The sequence below is a fragment of the Dromaius novaehollandiae genome, chromosome 4 (genome assembly GCF_036370855.1).
Source record: "Dromaius novaehollandiae isolate bDroNov1 chromosome 4, bDroNov1.hap1, whole genome shotgun sequence".
NCBI lineage: Eukaryota > Metazoa > Chordata > Aves > Casuariiformes > Dromaiidae > Dromaius > Dromaius novaehollandiae.
The window spans coordinates 57,485,027-57,510,184 of NC_088101.1; the positions used below are offsets into that span (position 1 = coordinate 57,485,027).

The window sequence follows — 25,158 nt, forward strand, 5'->3', positions numbered from 1 at the left end:
ATCATGTCTTGTTACGCATTTTTATTGTTAGCTGAAATGCATTGTCAAGATGTTTGTAGAAATAAAAGTTCTATTTATAAAGCAAAACTGAACTATACTACTAACAAAAAGGAGACACTGAATGCATACATCATTAATTAGATAATTTTTGACTGGGTTATAGTTTAATAAGAATTAAAATGACATTAGTATAATAAACAATTGCACTTTAAAACATTTTAAAAATTAAAAAAGTACACAACAAATACCTCACAATTTTACATCTTATAGTTTTTATACATTACTATAGGAACATAGAGGTTAATCATATATAACCTTGTCAGAAGAAATGGTATTTTGTGTGTATAAGTTACAAAAAGTTCAGACAATATACTACATAGTGGTTTGTTCAGTTCTTAAAACATTTTTGCTGTTTTAAAGTCAGTAGTAATGGTTCTTTACAGATTTCCAACACTTTATCAGAAATGGTTGCAACAAAGCTAAAGCAAAGTAACACTCCATTGGTATTTAGTGCAAATTTGCGGTAATTTAACATGAAATGTCACTGTTGAACATGTACACTTTAGAAATGCTTCCACCAAGTACTGTACATAATACAGTTTCCATTATTACACTAGATACCATTATGCTTGAAAAAACTCTGCTTTGAAGCTTTAGATTAAGACCATTCTTAATGAAAGCTCTATTCTATGTGATATAAGTGTATTGTATTAGAAAATTGCTTCATAATGTCATGCATGATAGCACCTAATTATGCTATGCTTTTCAGAAAACCAGTGTCTTTAATTTTTCAATCCTGACTTACTTTATGTTCTCCATATTTCTGCCTGGCTCCTTCTCCCAGAAAAATAATCTTAGAGATGGATTTCAGGCAGCTTAGTTCTTGTAATTACAAATATATAGTGCAGGCTTATAAACTCAGATAAAGTATAAATTTAACTTAAAAAGCGCTAATTCTTGGTGCTAGCAGAACAAAAATAATGATGGGCCCAACTCTTCCTTCAGGTACGTTTGCAGACATTCTACTTTGAAGATGTTAAGCACTGTTTTTGAAGTGTCTGAAAGCAGCAGTGCCCCTATTTGTATTAAACTTTTAAAATACATACTTACATTAAGGGGGAAAGTAGGTATTTTAGAGAATCTGATTTAAAATATGAAACTGCGCTCAAAGCTGATCACTTCTTAAGAGAACCAAGAATAAACGAACTTGCTGCTGCATATCTACTCTTAATGTGTCCACTGTGTTTGTGCTGTTGTAACTGTGATACTTTGTTTTCTGTGCACTGGGAAATAGCTATTCTCTATCAGCTTTTGCTGACAAGCCCTTTTGGGATTCTTGGAATGGGAGGATACTGCAGATTTCATTCTGTTTTCTGCATAATGTAAAGGGCTCCTCCTCATGCTGCATACAGCAGTATTTGGCTAAAATAATTCCATGAAACCTATGTGGTAACAGTTCATAATGATACAATTTCTTCTCCTTAAATTATCTCCCTTTATAGTGTTGTAGGCTGAAATGTTCCTTTGAACCATATGGTCACAAGAGGCACATTCAAATTCGTTAAAGACTTCCATGTAAAATTCAAACTTGGGTGTGTTAAGGATTTATTTGCTAGGGAGGCTTTTTAAAATGTAAACAGCTATCTCCGTGGGATGTTAAGGATAGTAAAATTTTTATTACGTGATAGACTTTATGCTTTTTAGTAAGTGGGAGGGTGTGAACATTTCTATTTTAGTTATAAGAAGTAATAAAGTGTTCAGCTGCCACAGCAGATACCTGAGTTGGGGGGGGGGGGGTAAATAAACTTCTTTCTGAAGTGTTCAGGCTGTATTGGTCAAAGTTCAGAAAGCTGTTGCAGCCACCTGGAGCTGCACACGGAGTAAATTGGAAGGAATGTAGAGTTAAAACTCTTGAGACTCCTAATGACTCAGCTTTCAGTTCTCAGTTAACCTCAGTCCTGCAGTCTTACTCCTGTGGGAATGGACTAATTCTACAAGTACATGAGCACAGGAATAGTTTTAATTATTTTAGTTCTGGTCAATTGATTTAACGTTTTAATCTGCAATCACTACCTTTATGCACCTTAATAGGGCCAAGCACACTCATGCACTTAAAGGACTAGAAAAAACATTCTGTTCCTGGCTTCTTTCTGGAAACTTTTTGGTTTTTTAAATAATAATTTTTGTTAGGTAGGGAGAATTGTTTTCTTCCTAGCAGTGAGGGAATATAGCCCTAGTGTATTAAACCTAAGATGAAAGAAATTACCTCAGCATTTGGATGCCACCTTCTTCTTACTTAGCATTTGCAGGTGGAAAGCGGTCTCCTGAAGTTCTTCATTAGGGAAGAAGCTTTCAAATAGCAAGTAGAACTAACAGTTGATACAGTTTAACAATTAAGAAAAAAATTAGGAATAAGAGAAGGGAGCATGCATCTTGCATTAATTTTCAACAACAGAGTTTTGAAAAACTTTTCCGAGATCTCCACTGTAAGTGCAGAGGTTGGAAATTCCAGAACCAAATACTCACAGAATTTAAGGAGCTTCTGAACTGAAGTTCTGGCCCATTTATTAGAATGGCTAAAATTTACATCCAATATCTCAGCGTTCTTAAATTTTTGAGAGTTTGGCTCTGAAATTTTTGCCTTGACCTCATTTAGCTACTTGTCAAAGCAATGGGATATATGATTTGAGTAGACTTTACAGTGAGCTAGAGCAAAATGGTAATCACTTCAGTTTTCAGTCCTTCACTACATGCAGTTCAGTTTTGTCATGTGTAGAAAGCTGAATAAATAAAAAGAAAGCCATTAATAATCAGCAATAGAAAAGTAATTTTGTAGTTTACTTGATGATTTGTGGACAGTCACTCCAGGCTTTTGCTTTCCTCTTGGCTAACGCAAGCCAGGCTGGTTCTGTTGACACCGGGTTAGCGTCAGGCGTAGAGAATCTCTTGGCCACCTCTTTTGCCAGCGGGGCTGAGGGAACAGAATCTGAAATTTCCACTGTTTTTTCATGTGGGACGAGGAGAAAACAAACATTAGTTGAACAGTGTATTTTGTTGCAGACTTCTAGAGAAATCTGTAATTTTCTGTGAAGGTGTTCTGATCTAACACTTCATATTTATTTCCAACCCTTTTAGTTAAATCTCACTTTCGATTCTGTTTTCCAAATAATCAAATTAGGACAAGCTAAGTTTCCTTTCTCAGGGGTGACTCCATATAATGTAACTCAGAAAAATCAGGACAATATTTTCATAGTCTCTGTGGGGTCAGAGAAAACATGTCCAATTTGCCAGTTTTTGTTTTTACATAAGCATCTTAATTGCATCTGCAGTGTTTCCAACAATGGGAAATAAAGCTGGGAGATTTTTTTTTTTTTTCTCCTGAAGTGTCCTTGGTAATGCAGCTGCTGACGACACGTAACCCCACTGTTTTCAGCGGGATTTAGGTTCCCTCTTCAGATTCAGGCTCCTTAAATAAGCCCAGAGAAGAAAGAGGTCCCATAGTTTTCTACCTCAGTTAACCAATCCCATGAGGTGGCTGGAGGAAGAGATGAAACAGGTCCCTCCCATAGCTGTTTCTCTTAAAAATACTATTTTTAAGAAAAATCTGACAAACAGCTGTCTCAGTATAAAACTGTGTTGAATAAGAAACGGGCTTCTACCAGCTTTATGAGCAGGACCGTAGAAGTACATTGTGGAAGTTAGAGGGAAGATTATTTAATTCTGAGGCAGTGGATGCCATTGAAGGCAACCTGGATAGAAACAAGTCCTACCTGAGACCTAGGGAATTTACTCTAAAAAGCTTAATTACAAAAATAATTCCTCATTAATCCCCCCATGGTACATTTTCTTTTATGCATCGAAGAACTTTAAGTGTTCGATTCAGTCCAAATTACTTTTAGTTGCATTTCATTTTCAGATTTTGAATACTCTAAAAAGCTTTAATCTTGCATGGATGGCAGAAATCATTTATTTTTCTTTTTAGAATAACTTTAATGACTTATTTTTACCTACAAGAAGTAAATGAACAGCAACAACAATTATTGATGTTGACAAACACTTCGAAAAAAGGCTTTACCCTCTTATCAATTCCTGTTGTACATGACTGAGGTGCAAGTCTGAAATACACCAACTTCTTCCTGGGCTTGGAATTTGGGGGGTTCGTTTGCTTGTTTGGGCTTTTTTTTTTTTTTTGGTCCTAGAATAGGACTCAGCAAACTTGCTTATGTTAATCAAGTCCTAGTCTGGTCTTAAATGCAGTCCTAATTGTAGGACACTAAATCAATGTTACCATCCATAATAAACATATACTTGCTTATATTATATTTGTGCAGTTGATAATGGCTACTTGATTCCAAATGTAAACAGTAATCACAGGGAGAGCAAATCACTGTTTCCTTTAGGGATGGCACAATTTTATGCTTTCACTTTAGCTAATTCAAAATTAGTGATTTTCCTCCTGAAACTCATATTTTAGGGCAAGCAGGCAGACTGAGGCTCTTTCTTTTTCTAGCTTGTTTTTGATCTAATTTGGCATAACCTATTGTGCTAAACTTTGGTTTCTGCTGGAGTTCACAATAGGTTAGAGTACTACGTAATATTATACTAATGAGTCTTTCTTGATAGGGCATCAGTAGGGCCTTATTAAGGGTTGTGACAGAAGGAGGGTAATACACTATAAAGCTGCTCTGCTATTGCTAAAGCCAGCTTGGACACCAGAAGCAGATTAACAGCGGAAAAGTTTGGGGCAAGCTATATAAAGTTTTGCAAATAAAACAGAAGGACTCAGGCATATCTGTACTGTAGCACAGTTGCAATGTGAACGTACCAGCTGCTGAAGCAAGTAACTATAGGCATGCATAGAGGGTCTAAATGCTGTGTAGAACAATCAGGATCCAGTCTGTAACATGAGTAACAATGTTTCAATCTTTACTATTAGGGATCTGTAAAATAACTGTGTTTCCTCATCACTTTTACCTAGTTATATTCTGTAATTCTTAGCTTGGAGTGGTACTGTAAAGATTCAGCTGATACATCTATTTACTGCCACAAAAGCCCAAATTGTTTACTGTATAGCTTACAAAAATATTTCTTCAGTATCTATCTGTACTCTTCTCTCAAACCTTTTTCCTAGGACTAATGTTGATTAGAGAAAAATTAGGCAAGTTGCTTCTATTTCAACAATTACCTTATTCCACTCATGTTATGTTCTTTGGGGAGGTGTCTATTTTAATGTGCCTGATCTTTGAATACATAATTATTTCAGCTTATCTAAGTGACAGGTAAAGTAGTAGGTTCTGGTTCCTTCAGAACCAGACTTCTGGCTGGGAGGGAGAAATCTGAAATTAAGGTTGGATTCAAATTAATTGAATTAGCTTTTGCATTTTTGAATGAAACATGAGTACCAATTCCAAATGTTCTGTGGAGAGTACTTCTCCTCTGCAAACTGGGAGGTAGACTCCTCTCCTCCCATAGACTCCTCTGTAGACCTATAGGGAGGTAGGAGAACACAGTATGTCTTATTTACCACTCAGATGTATTTTGTAGAACTTTGACACCATATTCCCTCCATGCTAACCCTAACCTCAAGGCAAAACACTACTACACTTGCAATTTACAGTAAATGAAATTCCTCTAATGTGCATTAGCTTGTTCCAAAAACACTTGCTGGATATGGCTTGGAGAGACAGCCTGATTTTTTTGACTTGAACTGAGGCAATTCTGAGCAAGTGCACTAGTGCAACTTTAATAAGCTGGAGAACCTAGTAAAAACCTGTTAAAATTATGTACCTTCAACCTAATGGCCAGCACATAAGACTGAGACAAACGGTGTTGCTTCTTGCTGAAAGCAGAATTATTTGTAATTTTAGGGGTAATATGTGACACAAAAAATGATCCATTCACTTTCTCTGAACTACACGATGCAATTACTAAAAGCGCATTCCTAGGGTAAATCTGAATCTCTCACTGTACCTGTCACCGAAGTCGGAAGAGTATTAGACTTCTTCAGCTGCTCCCTTCTTTCTAGCCTTGACACAGCAGTCTCAATTTTCTTCTCCCCTTCCTGAGGTGTGGATTTCTGCAGTGTGCTTGCTTTGCTGCTGCTGCTTTTATTATCTGACTGATTACTTAGAGCAGCCTAGAATAGAGAAGGAAAACTGTTAAATGAGAATGTCACATAGTGGATACAAATAAGAGATGTCACACTGGGTGCTGTCCCTCCTCATCTGTCCTTTCCTTAACCTTCCTTTTAGGCAAAGAATCAAAACACTGATACTTCTAAAACCAATAGTTATCAAAGTTAGTAAAAGAAAACACAGCAAAACTAAATTTATCAAGCTGTCATTTCAGTCAAAATACTGAAAAACAGTTCGAACCAGTGCTACCTGCTAAATACAGCACTGAAGAACAGCATGTACGTTTGGGCAACTTCACACCTAGTGCTGTTTTCTTCAACCCATTATATAGGTCTCTAATTACGCCTGTGTCCATCAGAAATTTGGGTCTCAGAACAAACATCAAAGTATCCTTAGTTATCCACACAATTTCCTTTTTTACCATCGGTGGTATCTGTATACAGCATCACTGCTTATATAGCCTCACTTCTGTACTGCAAGGAGAAGTGTTTTACTTACTAATAGAAAAACATGGATAGTAAATACCTATTTAGAAAGCAAAAAAGAAATGCTGAATTCAGTGCCTGTTTCAAGCATTTTGAATGCTACATGTGACAGTTGACTTCTTTAATTTGTCTACGTTTTTATCTGAATAAGTTCTAAGAAAAAATAAAGTTAGTAATATTCATCTATAAATAAATATTCCAGCAGCTATCCCCAAGTGCTGAGGTTTATCATCTTGTTTATTTGAGCTTTGAAGAACCATGTAGCATATGACCCTTCTGCTGCTGCACCACCCAAAGCAGCTATAGAACTGCAGGGGAAAGGAGTGCATTTATCACAGGGTTTCTTGCACAGTGGTCATGTTTATGATTGCCATTAACTTCCACCTGATGTTAAGACATCAGGAAAATCCTTTGGGTAACAGAGATTATATTAAAATTGCCATGCCATTGCACAGTATTTTCTCCTGGATGCCTCAGTTTTGCAAAAGGGAACTTGAGAATTGGAGTCTACTGTTTACAAACCCTCACTTTAGCTTTCATGAAATACTACACACTGAACAACAAAAAAAGTCCCCTTCACATAATCAAAATAGCTAATAGTTACAACGATAGCATCAGTATTTCTAACAGGTAGGTTTATAAAGATTGCTTACACTTTCTTTAGCCAGCTTCTCTGCTTGCTTTGCCTCTCTGGCTTGTCTCCTTTCTTCCCTAGTAGCTTGCTGCTCACGAAATCCCTTTTGTTTTTGAAGTGCTAATGTAATCCAAAGTGGTTGTGAAGTTTCAACTTTTTCCATCAATTTAGAGCCATCTAAAGAGTGTCTGCTCTGGAGGACTGGTTTTTCTGAAAGAAAATGTGAAAAGAATCAGTTGAGTAGTGTACAACATCTCTTGTCTCAAGCAAACCAGTACATCTCTACCTCGTGAGAGCTCTAGAGCTAAGCTCATTGAATTCGAGGTCATTGACAGGCCTTCACGAACTGCATGTCAAATTCTGAAACACTTCCAGAATTTTTTCAAAAGATTAAGACCTAATTCAGTGCTCTCATACAGCTGTCCAAATTTATCTTAAAAAAAAAAAAAAAAACCCAAGCCTACCCCAGACACAGATTAGATTTATAGCCTAATTTATTACATATACTCCCACTCTGTGAGATATTTAAGTGAAGGTGGTGTGCATGCGTTGATTATTTACACCTGTGACGAAAGGGGGACAAACCACTAGATAGTGCAATTTCTCTGTTTTCCAGCCATATTTTTAAGGGAAGATGAGTGTCCAAACTTCAGCCACACAGAAGCAGCTGAAATTATGTACTCCCATAAATGCCACCTGTCTTAAAATTTTTTTTTTTAATTGTCACTTGAGCATTGCCTCTTTTCTCATTCTGTGAAGTGATTCAACTTTAATGAAAGGTGAGTTTAATTTTTTCCTTCAATAACTGAAATTTATGTAAAAAGACTGTATCTTCACATTGAAAGGCATCTGGGATGAAAGTCTGCAGCACAAGAACTTTTCACATTTTCCAGATCCATCTTTTATCTCAAAATGACCTGGTCTAGAAACAGCAGAACCTGAATTACTCTTTTGCTCCATAGACTGGTGGTGCCTTTGTCTATTCCCAGAAAGAAAACAGGCTTTATTTGAGCAGCTACTTGAACCGTTTCATTGAAACTACTAAGTAAAACACCTATAATCAAATACTGCACAACTTTAAATTTTTGTACTGGAATTGCAGGAGGTATTCCAGGCTAAAAATGTTTCTGGCGGCAAGCTAGAGACTTTCTGTACACTGCATGATATTGGGGCTAGCACCCAGCATAGAGCTGTGAGCAGCGGAGAGCCGCCCTGTAGGTGCAAAAGGTCCTGCACAGCTGGGCGAGCACAGAAACCCTCAGAGCCCAGTCCCAGCTCTCCCAGGTTGGCAGCTCTGCCTCCAATTCGTTTCCATGCATCCTCATTTAAAAATAAAAGTGAAAGGAAAAAGCATACCTAATGTCTGTTTTCAAAGAAATTGTGAAAATAAGCAGCATTTCCATGGAGATACAGTTTTAGAAATATCTTAAGGCTTGTAAAAGTCAGGAATGTAAAAACTGGGATTTCCCAATTGAATGCTGAAACCTTAAACCTTGCTCTTTTGAGTGCCCTTACACTAGCAGAGTGCTTTTTCCTCTGGAACAGAACGCACTCGCAGAACACAGGGGTTTTCAGCCCTGCTTTAAAGAGCCAGTATGGCCATCATACTGTTTCTGCTGCTGCAGAGTGCTTCTGAATGCAGTCTTCTGTGGCCAGCTATATTGGGTAGAGAATTTGCCCAGGATAGGCACTATAACAGGACCTAGGTCTTAATAGCTTTAAAGCTAGTTATATCTCCCTAAAAACAGCTACAGTATAATGTCATTTATAAAAATGGCCCCCTCTGCTTGGATGACACCATTATACATGGAACACAAAGCAATATACTCCATCATTTGACTCAGTAGGTAACATCTCTGTCAAGGAAAACATATGCGCTTCAGTTACCTCCTGGAAATTAATTTTCTTAAGAGGCCACATTGGCCACAGCTGAGTTTGTGTCTATCTGAATTGAACTGCCACCTCAGTCATTCGCACGAGTCTAGGAAAGTACTGGTACTCAACAAATAACACACCAAGTAAGAACTATAGTTTAAGACCAAATTTCTGCCTCTGGACTTCCAATCCCATTCTAGATATGCAGACAATAGTTAAATGGCGTTTTCAAAGTACATACCTTTTTTCAGTGGCTCAGGCTTTTTGTCATTTTTTTCTCTCCATGGGATACTTATGGATGGGAAAAATGATTTCTTTTCTCTGGTTTCTTCCTCTTCATTTTTGTATTCATTCAGTGCTGCAGGGAGCACTGCATTTGCTTTGTCTTCTCTTTTCCAGCTGCCGTCTGATTCGGCTTTAACCAGCTTTTGGCCTAGAGTATCAGCTAGGTTTGATCTGTTCATTTTGGAGAGAGGAGACGATGGTGGCGTCTGGCTGGTGGGCTTTGGAGCTAAAGCGGGTTTCTGTGTGACCAGGGACTTGCAGGCAGGTTTCTCATGAGTTGGGAAAGCACTCTGGCTGGTGGCTGGTGGGATCAGTGGACTGCCCGCTGGTTGTGAAATCTCCAATGCAGGAGTTGAAGAGTCTTTCAAGTCTTTTAGATTACCAGGAACATTTGCTCTCCTCATGCCAGGGGATGTACTCTCTTGTGGAGCAAACACAGTGGATTCTTTTTCACTTTCTGTTGTAACTAGTGGGTCAGGCACACCGTCAAAACTATCTCCGGCACTGTATCTTTTCTTTTTCCTTTGCTCTACCTGTTGATCATAATGGAAACGTAAAGAGTAGTTTGTCCTCCGTAACTTTATTCCAAAAGGAGAAACATTTTCTTCTCCATTCGGTGCTGATTTATCTGTTTTTCTTGTGCTGTTATTCTGCTGATTTTCCAGAGCACCTGGAAACTCTGACTGGGGTAATTCTTTGCCTGGAGAATGAGGAAAACTTGGAACAAGAAAAGATGGAAGATCTTTTGCAAATTTACAGCCTTCTGTGTTGTCTGTCATTTCACTATGGGTTTCCATTTTCTCCTTAGCCATTTCAGCTAAGTTATCCTTAAGAGTAGAAGCCACTTCCTCATTCAAATCAGTGGATGAGCCCATGTTTCTCCCCACAGTCACTGTTTCATTGCCTTTTGCCACACTTACATTCTCAGCGTCTGAATTGTTTCTTGAAGTTTCTGAAAATTTCTGCCATGCTGGTGTTATTGAGAACTTTGCATTTGCAGATAGGGTTTTCCTCAAGTTACCATGAGAAGCACCTCGTCCTCGGGGAGTCCAGTCATCACTGTGTCTGCAGACACTTACTCGGTCTTTCTCGCTGTATTTGCTGTTCTCTGCATTCTTTAGGATTCTGGAGCGGATAGAGGCCCACTCAGCTAATATGGCTTGGTTGTTCAACGTCTCTTGCGCGTATCTCATTTTACTGCTGCTAGGTCTGGGGTCTGGCGTTCTTTTCTGGGTCTTCTCTGGTGAAGGCATTTCCAATTTTTTTTCTTCCGTCAAGCCAAGTAACGACTTACACGCCGTGTCCTTTATCTGGTTCAAGTTAACTGCTGTGCCACAGAGCTGTGCTCCAGTAACCAAAATGGCTGTATGGGGAACACACACAGATGACGGGAGGGTATGAGAGCCCTTGCTGGAAGCGTGCATCCTGTAGTCTTTGACAGAGGAAGAAGAGAGTCCTGCTCCTTTGACAGGCATGACTGGGCTCAGGTTTACTTTCTGAAATATGATCTGTTTCTCTCCGGAAGACACTTGAAATGTAAAGGGTCTGGATGCAGTCTGCCTTTCATCTACCTCCTGCCACCTTAGTTCTTCCCCTATTCGCTTTTGTTCCTGAGCCTCGACTTCTCTCTTCAGTTTCTGGGCTAGCATTTCTTCTGCTGTTTTATTCTCTTTCTCTGGCTGTTTGATTTTTTGGGGTCTTGAGTCTTCTTGGAGCTTCTCCTCTACTGGCTGCCTATCAGTCCCTCTAGAAGACAACTGATCCTTGTCCTGTTGCTGTTCTAAGGATTTCTGTTGTTCTTGCTGCTTTTCCTGAAGATCTCGTCCTTCTTTGTCTATCTTCTGCTCTTCCAGCTTGTTCCACTCTTGTTCATTTTGTTCCTCTTGCTTTTCCAGTCCATCTTGTTGTGCACTGTCTTCACTTTCTAAATGCATTTGTTTTGTGAGCTTATGTTTTCTCTGCTCTTCCCGTTTCTGTTGCTTCTCCAGTACTTGCTGGGGTTGCTCCTCCTCTGTCTTTTCTCCTTCCTCCTCGTTCAAATGCTGCCTTTGTTCCTCCTTTTTCTTCTGTTGTTTGAGGGTCTCAGCTTCTTTCTCATCCTTCAGTTTCACTTCAGGTTCTTGAAGCTCTTTCTCTAGCTCTTCTCTCTGTTTTTCTTGCCTGTTTTGTTCCTCCAGTTCTTTCTGTTGCTCCAGACGATTTCGTTCTTCCTCTTCTTGCCACTGTTTTTCAATCTCATGTTGCCTTAATTCTTCCAGCTCTAGCCTCTTCTGCTCCTCCAGCTCTTGCCTCTGTTGCTCCTCCATCTCCTTTTGCCTCTGCTGCTCCTGTTCCTGGTGCTTCTGCTCCTCCAGCTCTCGCCTCTGTTGCTCCTCCAGCTCTTTGTGCCTCTGCTGCTCCAGTTCCTGGTGCCTCTGTTCCTCCAGCTCTCGCCTTTTTTCTGCCTCCAGCAGTCTTCTCTCCTCTTCCTGGCATGTTTGCTCTTCTATTTTCAAAGATGTTTCTCCTTCAAGGAGATGCTGCTTGCTCTCTTCTTCACAGTGCCTTCTTTCCTGTTCTTTTTGCATCTGCTCAAGTTCTTGACACCTTTGTTCTTCCATTTCTCTTTGTTCTTCCATTTCTACAATCTGCCTTATCCTTTCAGCCTCAACGATCCCCCAGTGATCTTCACTTCTTTTCTTTTCTGCCAGCTGAAGCTCCTTCTGTTCATCTTTGTTCTGGATTAGCTTATCTGCTGTGATGTAACCTGGGTATCTATCTGCACATAGCTGAGTTTCTAGATCCTCTGGCTCAAATTCTGTTACTGTTAAACTTTGTGATCCCTAGAATGGGGAGACAAACTTGAAGTTACTTAATATTGCGTACTGGCCTATTATTCTTCATAGTGAAGAAACAATCAGTTGCAAATGCAGTTACTTTTTTTCTTTTTTTTTTTTTCTTTTTTTTTTTTTTTTACAATGATATAGATTCAGAGGGATCACACTCCAACTTATGGATTACATCACATTATATTACATACATATACCCCATGGCACTAACCTACTGGAATGGTGTCCTTTAAAAAAAGAAAACAATCCCAACAGCAATAAAAGTATAATGCTAAATAACGAATCACCATTTGGTACATGTGAAGTAGTGCAGACTGAGACCTGCCATTACAAATGTACAGAAGGCTGAGGAACAGACCACAAGTTTCATATCCCTGTTCTATTACTTCAAATTCCATTCTTTAAGCTTGAAATATTTAGCATCACTTAAAGACGTTGTTTGGCCAGCTCTTTCATTGCAAATCTAGCTGTTACTTGCAGAGACAGAAGGTGGCCCTGCAGAAGACAGCTGTGTTATGCTAGCCAGGAAAGAGCACTGCTCAGAGAAATGAAATTTGGTTGCCTTTCACAAATCCTGTATATTCCTCTATATACGAAGAAATCTCTGCTGAGATTTCAGTTCTATTTGCAGGAACCTTGGAACCACCTACAAATAGAAAACCTAGAGCTCCCCATCAACATTGTACTGTACGGAGGCACATGGTGCTTGCTAGTGGTGGTGATGGTCACTGAGTATGACCTAAACCCATCTGAAGGGGGGTTAATGAGGCCAAAGAAGTTTTAATCTTTTTTTTTTTCTCCTGAGGCACTTTCTGGTTCCATATGCCTGCCCCACAACACTCACATGTGAGTGAAATACCTGTAATAAACTGAGAGCTTCAGAGCTTGCTTACACTATAGAGACAAGGGTCTCTATAGTGACACAGTCTAAAGACAAGCTGTGCTCAGATAATGCTTCCCAACAACTTTCATGAGGAAAACAGCTTGGCTAATGCCATGTCCAGCTATCATTTGTCCAGCCATCATTTAGTTCCAGTTAAACAAAACCATTCTGCTTAAACAAAAGGCTTAATTTAATTTCTTCATTACAAGAGTTAAAAATGCAGGTGCAATGGTGGGGCAGAAAGGTCATTGGCATTTGTACCTCTTCTGTAGCCTCTGTCAGTTGTATAGTCTGGTCCCATTTACAAGCACTGACAAAACATCAGGATAAAAAACAAAATAATCACACAGTAAATGTACCAAGCTAGGATTTGATCATTCATTCTAAAACTTGAGAAAGAGCTCTTTTTACTAGAAAAGCTAGAATAAGGACACCCTCCCAATGTCAAATCCTAGTGGAAGTACCACAAGCGTAAGTAGTATTTGTCTCAACTGTATTAAAAACTTACATGCTTCTTGTCTCCAGCTATGGTTCATCTTAAGTTCTCTATCTTGATGTAAAAAAAAAAACAAAACAAAACAAGAACCACCTTGTTTTGTCCTGAAGTCACAAGACTTGTTGCAGAAGCTTTCAATAACTCCCTAATGGTGTTAATCATGTCTGAGGCCAGGCCTCTCCTATTGATACTCCTGGGGCAGCCAGTTACGGTTATGTTGTACCCAGCTTCAAAAGCAAATCCCCTCCTCTCCTTATTTGACCAGTAGTCCACTACCTTTGTCAATCTCTTGTGCTTTCTTGACATCCTCTGCTTTTTTGGCTTTACTGACAGCTTGTGTTTAGCTGCGCTGTTGTCTAGACGGGCAACAGCCTGGGGAACTGCATCCAAATTGATTGTTTCAATTGTGCCAGAACAGGAAAATTGTCTTTTTGGCCGAGATGATTTGACTGGAGCAACCTGTTTGTATCACAAACACAAAGAAGCTATTATTAAGCTATTCAGTCTATTTAAAAATATATCGTAAAAACTTTGCAGTTTTGAATTCAAAAGTGGTTATTAGCAGGAAAGATTTCAAACGCTGTTTTTCCATTGTAGAAATCATAAACTTTAGATATGAAAGTTACAGCTGTAACAGTTTCCTGTTTCCAGTACCACACATGTTTTCATACTTTTCAGTTAAAAATTACTTAGACCATTTAACAATTTTTTTTCACGGTTTAGTTCCACTCTAAAGTTGTTGGGAATGGGAAGAGCAGAGACAGAATTTTTAACAATGTCCCTAAGACATTTTAAAATTTGCTTAATGTGGAAAAATATCTATATCTAAATTTAGATTATACACTTTAGGCTAGGCTAAGTCAGAATGACTTAGATAAGTATTCTAATAGAAGCTACAGAGTACAGCATGGGAGATGACTAAGACTCAGTTGTCTCAGGCCAGCACAGCGCCCGCAGAAGAGCTTCCCTCTACAGGACACAGTCATGGGGAGTTGTCCAAGCTAGCACCAAAGAATAGCAAAAAAATAAAAGAAAACTGACTTTGACTGGTGGTCTTTCTTTTACACTGCACATATTTGGGTTCAGAAACTGCACATACAAACACAGTAATTTAGTGAGACTACTTGTATGAACAAATACAGTGGAGGTGTATGTCTAGGTCTGTGAGGAAGAGTCTGCTGTCACAGAGCTACTTAGCACAAGCCAAGTGGAAAAGGAAGATATAAAAACAGAAGGGAGAAAACATCTTCTGTAAGGAGAGAAAATCACATATATTGTTTTCAAGACAACTCTGTAATCTTTGGAGGTTAAATATATGCTAATTAGGGAACCAATCACTTAAAAAGTTGATGGAATATTTTGCATACACTTACTGAATTACATGTTGGCATAACAAAGTATTAGAAGTACTTACGAAAATTATGGCTCTATGATTAAAAAATCAAATGCAGAAATGCTGTGAGACCAGTACAGATTGAGTTCTGCTCAGTTTTCTTCAATCAGCTCTTCAGATAGAAACAGATTTCTCATTCTTAGTTACTGCTTATTTACTAGCCCCAAAACTTCATTGTTCACAAAATTTCAGATGAACAGGAAACAATGAAATGAATATCACAGTAAAAAGTGACTGTCAGACTTTTAATTATTAAAATCAGAAAGGCATTCCATGTGAACTAAGTATGAAAGACTCGTTACCTTTTCTTCCCCTTCATGTCCTGTTCCAGGCAAATTCATAGTCCTCAACAAATCTGTAGTGTCAATTGACTAGAAAACAAGATTACCACAGGTAGATATTAGAATGTAAAATAATAAACAGGATTCAAAGAACTTATGGAATTGTGCAATTTAGATATGGAAAAGGCCTATTAGGGTTTTTTTTTACACTATTTCCTGTCACAACAAAATTGATGGATAAACACTTCTTGTTTCTTAATATTATGATTTTCTCTTCATTGCTCTTCGAATCACTGTTGTCTATACAGAAGCAGTTGCTGATACAAGACACTCTATGAGACAAAACACACTTCCTTAACAAGGTAACTAGGTTCAAAATTAAAAGCACAGCTTTGCAGGGTTTCTAGCACTTCTTCATAATTTTTTTTTCTGATCTAGGTTCTAAAAAAACAAAGAACTTCGTCTCTCCCTAATCAGGCATTACCTCTGCTGCGAAGTCCAGCTAGAGATTCTTGATGACTCCTTTTCTTACAAGGCAAAGTGGATCCCCACTTAGGCCCTGCAGGGCAGTCGGATCCCAGCTAAGGACTCCTCTGCTATTTTCTCTCTCAAAACCATTTCACAGGAGGTGATTTTAAGGTACAGCATTCATCACATTCAGAAACATAGTTATTAGTCATTATATCACAGTAGTACTTCATAGCCTAATGAATGTTGGGATCCCATTATGCCAGGTGCTGTGCACACATGTTGAAGTACAATCTTTTCTTCTAAACAGATTATTAGTATAAAGCTTAAAAAACCACATTTACAAATACAGGGTAAATAAAACCCAGAATCCTTGCCATTGATCCAAGTTACCGAGGAAAATCAAAAGCCACAAACCAACACATGAAACATGCTTGAAGCACTACGGTATTACGCAGTCATAGACACCAACTTCTGAGCAGAAGCCGCCCCCAGGAACCTATGCAGATAAACACACAGAGGAATTACAAGGCCAACAGCAGAGACACAAATGGAAACCAGGCAAGCTGACTGCCATGTACCAGAAAGTTTCTGACAAAGCAGGTAGGGAGTAGCGCGCAGCAAGAGAAAAGGAAAGCGCTGAGTGTTCCTACTGTTCCAGGCATTTAGTGTTGGTTTGTTGTTGTCTGTCTGCACTCTTAAGAGCTGCAGTCTCCTTGAAGCAGTGATGCTTGCTCCCTTTATATTTGGAGAAGTCCATGCAAAGTAGCATTACATTTGTTTAAAAAAAATTGATATGATTTAACAGAGCATACGGTAAGGATTGACTCTCTCCTTATTATGCAAAGATACTCCTGTGAATTCTAGTGCTTAAATTAATTTTCCTAGGTCACTAGGAAACATTCTGGTCTCTTGCAGGACCCAGCAAGAGAGCTGTCTGCAAAAAATGTATGTTGGTACTAAACACAGAGTCTTCTCCCAGTACCAGGATATATAGCCAAATCTGTCTGCTTGTGCTCTGACATATGCAGGATGCTCTTGATTCACCTTAAGTGATTGCTTCACAAGGGACTACTTGTGAAGCGAAAGAAATATATCATATTTTGACTTCACTTTTAGCCTTCCAGGCTGCAGAGGAAGAGGAAGGTGTGTGTATTTCCTATCCAAAAATCTGACTCTCTGACATATCCAACCACAGCCTTGAAGGAAGGGGTACAGGTAAGAGGAGCTATGCTGCCCTTTGAAGACTGATGAAGAATTTGCGCCACCTCAACCAGAAACCTCCCTGCTACATATCTGGCTGTATATAGGCATAAGCAGTAGAAGACGCTCACTGTCACTGCCTTTCATAGCATACATATATAGCATATTCAAAGGACTTGAAATCATGCGATTTAGAGATGGAAAAACACATAGCTATACATAGCTAGCACTAGTGCTAATGAGTGTGAGCTAAGGCCCATGCCCTTGCATCCCTCCAGGATCTTACTGACTCCACACACACAGGGGGGTTGTTGCCTGCCTTCCGCAAAGGTATGCAGGCACAGTCAGCTCCCTCTGAGCTGTTAAGGATTTCCCTTTGTTCCTCATGTTCCCTTCAGCCATGACAACAAGATTAGAGGATTTCCAGAGAGCTACCATCGCTACCTGTGTTCCTACACTATCTTAACAAGCCCTTCTAGGCACCTAAATGCCTACAGTTCCTAGCATCAAAATCTCTATGGATAATTACCTGAATTATACTGGATACTTGGATTCATGGATAGTTATCAAAATATTTCTTTCACTTGTTTGTCTTTAGCTTCTGTTCCATGAGAAAATGGATATTCGCCCTGGAACCAAGTATTTTACTGATTTAGGCTCCAGTACCTCTCCTTTTGGAAGGATTTTCATTTTTGCCATGCAGTGCTGCACACAACTTTCCATGCTGGGATATCCATAGACATTTTCTGTCTCACATAAGTTCCTGTCTTCCAGCTACACTGTGAGTGTTGTCTGCTTTGCTGGAAGTTCAGAGCAGACATGCAAACTGGTGATTTTGTAGTACCCTGCTCAGGACGCCAAGAGCATACACTTCCCACTAGTTCAAGAAGCGCGAGCTGAGAGATCCCACCCACATAAAACAGCCCGCTGAGCTGAGCTATGCCTCATTGGATACATCTGCCATGCCCCAGTGAACTTTACTGTTCCAGTACCACTATGATGCTGTGAATATGTCGATTTAAAGTGCTTACTTTATTACCACTGTCTGAGCGCACTGTGTCCTGCTGAGTCTCAATCTCCATGGGGCTACTGAGCAATACATCCTCTTCTACACTAGCATTTGACTCCCCCATTGTCCTCACAGAAACTGTCATTTGTGGAGGCTGCCCAAATTTAATATTCTTGGCCAACTGTTGCTGAAAAACAAGAAGAGAAAGAAAAAAAGGTATTTATGCCAAGTCTAGCGTGCACCCTTTCTCCACATACAAATACTCAGGGCAACTTCTGGCTCTGGACAGAAAACAGCATGGTAGCCAGTCCCTCTTCTTTCTTTCCCCCAAGCCATCAAGGTCAGGAATTACAGCATGAATTGTGATTTTGGATGATCAGCTTGAGATAGATCTCATCAATGTTGCCAATTTTTTCAAATTTGTTGTGAATCTTGAAACATTTCTCCCATTTTTTTTAAATCTCCCTGTGTTCCTAGGTTAAGACTTTGTTTATAAATGCTGATTACTAAGCCTTTTGATTGCAGCGAAGCATTAAATTCATGACCCCAGTTTACTGTGAGAAGCTAAAATTGTGCAAAAAGGCAACCTCTTTCTTCTCCAGACCCCAAACCCTGCACCCCATGCAGCCAGAGTTTTTAAAGATACCCTTATAGTAAGGCTCACTTTTAAGTCTTAAATGTTAAGGCTTTGACATAACCCTGCCTTAGAAGGGGCAAGCTCTCAAGGGAAGGAAAATTAAACTTCTCTAAGATGCTTGATCTCACAGAAACTGTACACAAACTGTATTATGCTCATGTGCACTGCCACATCACTACTTTTGCACAAGAAAGTGCAAAAAGGAGATCTATGGATAAAAGAGCTTTGGAGCTTCCACGCCATATATTCTCCTTGTAATCATCTCTCAAGAGTTACAAGAAAGTACTCTTGCATAACATCAATGACAAGATGACTAAAATAAGAAGAGTATAATATCTGCCATCAGGTAAGGTCATCTGAGGAAATTACATCTTTGGGTAATGGTGGGATCCATACCACAAAGTCTTTGAAAATAAACATCTTTTTAGCATAAGAGTTAAAAGAAATTCTCTTGAAAATGGAATAAATAGGAGTGAGGAACAGTTAGTGATAGATTTTCTTCCTGAAATATTGCAGGGAATGACTCTCAGTTAGGAGAGAGGGGAGCATGTAGTTATTTTCCTGCCTTAGTCTCTTTCAAGGACAGCAAATTCAGCAGAGGAGATCTCCCATCTCTGTCTTTTGTTGCTGTGAACATCTACAGCTCAACAATATTCACAGCAGGAATTCACCCGCATGACTTTAGTTCAGTATGAATGTCACTTACATACACGGACCCCTGACAGGAGTTTGCCTCTGAGAACTGCAGAAGATTACAATAGATGTTATGTAAAACAAGGACATTTTTTTCTTTCCTGTAGGTTAGAATCAGTAACATGACTTGGGTGAGGAGCTGGCAGGGGAATATATCTTTTAGTAGCAGTGGGTAAACCTCTAAAAGGATTCAGGTCAGATCGGTCTTGGTTGCCATCATTGCACAGCAGACCAGACTCTTATCTAATATTTATCCATGGTATCCCCAAACGATTACCAGGTCTCTATATCAAACTTTTAATACAAAGTACATGCAGACAGTCAATAACCATGTTATTAAATTAGGATAGTTTTTCTCAGTTTCCTCACCCAGCTACCCATCTGGATTCTGGCAGTAAGTAATATAAATCATTTAGTACATCATTTGGACAAATCGGTTGGTTTTGAATGGCACAGATTTATTCCTGCCTAGATACTGGCAGTGTACCCATAGTCCAAATGCAAGAGTTTCAAGAAGTCCTTCCAGGCTTTAGTGCTATTAGTACAACTCTAATTTGAAATCTTACATGTTTCCACTGTGTAAATACGAGTTCAAGACAGTAAACAAGTCTGTAGTAGATACTGTAAAGGCAGTGATTCTGCAAGGTGCTAGTTCCTGCAGCTCTTCTGATAAGAGGAGAAACTAATTTAAAAACAACTTCTTAATAAGGTGTTTTCTAATTTGAGGTCGCTTCTTTCTTCATCCTAAAGTCACATTCCTAGGCAAGCAGTCCTCCCAGTCAGAAAACTGAAACTGCCAAAATTAGCTGAGCAACTACTCAAAAAGACTAAGGATTTCAGCATGTGTTCCATGGTAAGAACATGTACACCTGTATATATTGCTTGAAATGTATTTTGGAGGAAGGGATGGTGGGTTGTTCACTTGATTTTCTGATATTCTATTGTATGTGCAGTGAATGGTGAGTTGTGTGTGAATGGAGCTATTGTACAGAACAGTATGTACTTTAAAAAGGCAGCTTTTCTAATTGTGATCTAGGATGCTTGAGGCTTGTGCTGTAAAAATGTACACTTCTATACACATAAGTTTAAATTGTTATTTTCCTGATATTTGCAGGAAATAGAACATTTGCAATATTTCTGGACTGTACGCAGTCTTCAAAATTATTTCAAAACATTAAAGATTTATTTACTTAGACTTGCATAAATTAGTTTGAAGACTGAAGAAGAAAATCTACAAATCCTCACATTCCTTACTGTACAAAAGGCTCTTTTCTGTATTCATTACCGGCATTTTTGAACAAATTTATCTTAATTAAATAAACTATATTAATAGAGTCATTAATTTCCATCGGTCAAGTTCTTTCAGTGCATTTTAATCTCCAAAGGTGAGGCTGAATACTAAATGTAAAAATCTCAACTAGCTTATTGTTACCACAGAGCAAACTCATTCTGATTGTTTTTAAACAGTTTAAAACCTGCTTTGTTCTTTTTGAAAATGTCCTTTTACTATAACTATTGTGCAATTGTCCTCTGTCAAAAAAATCCTACAGTAAATAGATTCACTAGCAATTAAGTCATAAAAACCCTAAAAATGCATCCCTGAAAGAATAAAAACCACAGAAGTTTTGCTTGAAAGTACACAGATATTTTAAGAAACAACGTCCAATCCAAAAATGGAAGATACACAAAATTAAGCTGCAAGGCCATTGAGAAGAGACCCAATAAGAGGCATCTGTTTTAAATTCTTCAAAAGTTTCAGTTAGATATATATTTCTGACCACAAAACCATAAATCCTGGAAACTCTCTGTGCTGACAGCACATGGATGATGGTTGCCTAAGGAGGATTACTTGCAACTCCAATTATTAGAAGTCACAAACATGACATTTTACTCTTCTACCAACATGCAGTTATGCACAGTATGTTTGAATACCCTTCCGGAAATTTCCACAGATGAATACTGGTCATAGTTAAATGTGCTTGGTCTCTTTGAGTTTGTGCAAAAAGGCTAGAAATTTGGCAGCCTACAATTGTCAGCTTGTTTCGAAATCTGGTTGTCAGTTAGAAACAGAAGGAAAGAGTTGAACGTTTCCTGTCTGCAGTTTCTGCTAAGAAGTCGTATCAGCTCCTATAGGCTTTACTAGTCCCCCGGTTTGCAGCCGGTGGATAGGTATTTCCAGAGGTCTTATAAACCATCCTCAGCAGCAACGTAAGATAGCTGCCACATCTGACAATTACACCAGGAAGGAATGGCTGCTGGGACCACACCTGCACAGGACTTTCAGAATAAGATTGTCAAGTTGTGTTCCAGCCCAGGTTCACCTTCCCCTCACATTTTTTCTCTACGATTAGAAAGGTGTGTACGAATTTGTCTATCCACACCCAATCCGGCTGGCAGTCCGTGAGGTGCCACTCCACAGTAAGGGGTGGGGCGGCATCTAGCTGGGAATGGGAAGGTGCAGCCACAACCACATTACATGCCTGAAAGCACATGAATCACACTAATTCTGAGGCTACCTGCCATTAGTTACCTCCCCCTCAGTAAATCCGTAGCCCTTCTCTTTTCTTCCTTTCCTTCCTCCAGCAGCCAGCTCCGCTGTAGGCAGATCTGGGCCTTGGCTCCTGCACTCGACCGCGCCAGGAATAGGCACACACCTCTCACAAGCTGTGAGAGCAGGAGGTGCGCTGTGCAGGCACACACACCTTCACGTAAAGGCAGAAGGCTATTTAATCCCAAGTGCTCTTGCAGCTCAGACCCCTTTATAGCAATGCATATGTACCCTATTAATGTCACGCCTTCCTCCCCGTGGTACGTACTTTTGACCGCACCTTCCTGCACCTCGAGGTGAAGCACCACTACCTGCTTTCTGAACGGTCCCTGGAAGAACACCAGCAGCTGACATTTGCATCTATTTATGTCAGGTCCACCTACAAGATGGTTGCATACGGCACAACATTTATCAAAAATACAGCCTTGGCTCACGATCTCACTGCTTTATGATGATATCATTTGATGATGATATATGATGACAATAATGTCATTTGGGAATCATACTTTTAGGTAGTTAGGGTAGATAAAAGGAAAGTACGTTGTGGAGCTGTACACAAAGGATTATTATTGGGATTTTCTTTGGCAGATGGCTCTGATTTTGTATCTCAGTATAGTTCCAAATTTCTCTTTTTTTGCAGGAAGTGGTGCCTGTGATTTTTTTCATGATTCAGTCAGTATGTGATTTTTAGCCATAGGTTTGGTCTTTGGGAAGAAGGGTGGCAGATATACTGGTAAGAGTAACATCATAATTGTGCTGCAACTGTAAATAACACATTTATCTAATAAAGGCAAAGAAATACTAGAAACTTAGGGGAAAAAAAGTTTGCACTCATCCAATTTCAGTAATCTAAATCTTTCTCAGTTACTGGACCATGACACAGACCCACGTTTATTTCATACGAAATAATTTGCTAGAGCATGATACTATTTAACTAACATCTTTACACCAGGTTACCATTAATAACTTCAGAGATAAAATTCCTAGGTTAAACTGCTCTGCATTAGTTGGCATCTGCAGCAAATTAAAAACCTTAGACTTTTCAAAGTACTCTTTGTATTTGCATAGGAAATGCCACAGAACAAGCTTTCCATATCAACCGGCAGTGAGCCCAGATTGGACCGTATGTCTCCTCTTTCACTCAAATTTGGCTCCTCTTCTGCGTACATGGATGCTTGCATGCATGTTGGATTCAAACGCCTGGAACCACATTATTCTTATAGCTTCATGCCTGGAGTGGATCCAAAACTGGAAAAGAGCTTACTGTGTCCAGTTTAAAATCATCAAAATAGTGGAGTTTGTACTACCTTAGCCGATTCTATTCAAACAAGTTTCACAGGAAGTGCTGGTAATATTTTTGCCTTCAACTCTAATACTTATTTTCTCATGTATGTTTGTAATGCCCACATATATAAATAAACTAAGTTCTGTTTTCTAGTCATATAGTTATGTATAATTGTTAAATAATTAATGCATCATAAATACTTGTCCTAAGAACAAGCATACTGTTATAATTCCATTTGGTCCTGTATATTGTCTTTCGTAGTGACCAAAAATCAAACACCTAGGGAAGGTATGAGAAGAGGGTGAGTCCATACTAAGACTTCACCTGTAAACTCTCCAGTGATCAGTGGCGTACTTTTGAAGTCATTGGTCATTCAGAGACTTCTTTTATGAATCTGTCTCATTGCTTTCCAAACTTTTATAAATGTTTCACCCACAACAGTGCTCCAGGGCAATGAGTTTTACAGTCCAACTATGCATTATATAAAGAAATATCTCTTTATTTTGGTTTGAACCTGTTACTAGTTTCAATTGATGTACCCGTGTTCCCACACTGTGAAAGACTGAATAACTGTTCTTTATTCATCTTCCCAGTTTCAATCATGATTTTATGCATTTCTATTATATTCCCCTCCCCATCATTTCTTTTCCAGGCTGAAAAGACAGTTTACATAGTAGTTCTCTTAATGGAAGCTGGTCCACATCTTTGTCTAAACAGGAAAATTTGCAGCATATCTAAATAAGCATAACATTGCACACAGGCAATTCTTCTTTTAGTCAAAGAGAATAAACAGGAAAGCATACTGTAGGAAAGTTATTTTGGTATATTCGGAGGCTTAGAAAGTAAACCAGATATAAAATAACAATGTAGAGCTACTTGAAAAGAGGAAAATCCTATTCTGAGAAGTATTACCACAGGTGTTGGTATAAGACACAAGAGGGAAGTATTCGACTCTGTTGCTGGAGCAGCATGCCTGGTTTGGGCCATTATACTTCAACAAAGAGTCTGGGAGAGTCTGACGTAGAAGAATGAGAAAAAAGCAAACTGCATATGCAAAGGCAGAGAGTCTGTAGAGATATGTAATTCTCTACAGAAATTCAGAAAATCTAGATGCAAAAGAAGATTCCAGGATAAAAAGTAGCAGTAAACGACTTATAGATGTTCATCCGTCAAGAGCAAGACTTTCCGGAGAACCTGAAGACACTCACAAGGACTGTGGAATTTGTCACCTGCGTCTCCCCTTCCACTGTACCAAAAGCAAAGCAAATACCAGTAAGGAAAATGGAAGCTGATTTTCAAGACTGATATGTTTAATAGGATTATATAAAAAAGGGATTCTCTCTGAGAAATTCTAGAATGATTAGAAAAAAGTGATAAATTTAGTTCATAAAGTGAAAAAATGTTGAATATGAAAAAAACAATTAGGCTATGCTGACACTAGAAAATATTGGCAACAAAGAAATGAACTGTAAGAAATACAAAGCTGGGCTGACAATCATTCGGTGAAAGTTCACCCCCAATTCTATAAACTGGAGAACATCAAATTAAAGGAAAACAGCTTTGCGGTTTAATAAACTGCTCTATAACCTTGTTGAAATCTGGGCAATATTAAACACAAGGAATAATGGGAATGGCTTGTAGAATACAGAAATAAAAATACACAGAGGAGAAGGCATTGGCTCAACCATTAGCTAAGATATGTTAATGATTAAAAAAAATAAGGGAATCAAAACCTGAACAACCATTCAGCCGGGAAGGAAAAAACAACTGGGGAACATTCTTCCCCAGAGGTATTCGAATTTAAAAATCGATCCTCTAAAATTTGACCAGGAAGCCTAGATGCCCAAAATATGCTAATGAAGAGTTTGGCTCTTATCATAATTAATCACTGTGTAATAAATGGTGTTTTACAAATTTAGAGAGTGGAAGGTTTGTTTGTTTTAAATCATGTGGCCACATGAAACTAAAACTATGTAGCCCGATAGTTCCTAAATGTAATAAGCCATAAGCCACAGTCAATC

The 25,158-nt window shown here is 38.9% G+C and overlaps 1 protein-coding gene across 1 annotated transcript in view; it reads right to left on the bottom strand.

Moving 5' to 3' along the window:
* Positions 1-130: 130 nt before the first annotated feature.
* CRACD (capping protein inhibiting regulator of actin dynamics) overlaps positions 131-25,158 on the bottom strand; it is a 138,988-nt gene continuing 113,960 nt past the window's right edge. The window contains exons 6-12 of the mRNA XM_026093775.2: positions 17,997-18,161; positions 15,316-15,384; positions 13,897-14,079; positions 9,370-12,235; positions 7,273-7,463; positions 5,971-6,136; positions 131-2,998 (exon numbers count right to left, since the gene is read on the bottom strand). Of these exons, the coding sequence (XP_025949560.2) occupies positions 2,838-2,998; positions 5,971-6,136; positions 7,273-7,463; positions 9,370-12,235; positions 13,897-14,079; positions 15,316-15,384; positions 17,997-18,161 (3,801 nt within the window). The 3' untranslated portion in view covers positions 131-2,837. The remainder of the gene's footprint in view (positions 2,999-5,970; positions 6,137-7,272; positions 7,464-9,369; positions 12,236-13,896; positions 14,080-15,315; positions 15,385-17,996; positions 18,162-25,158) is intronic.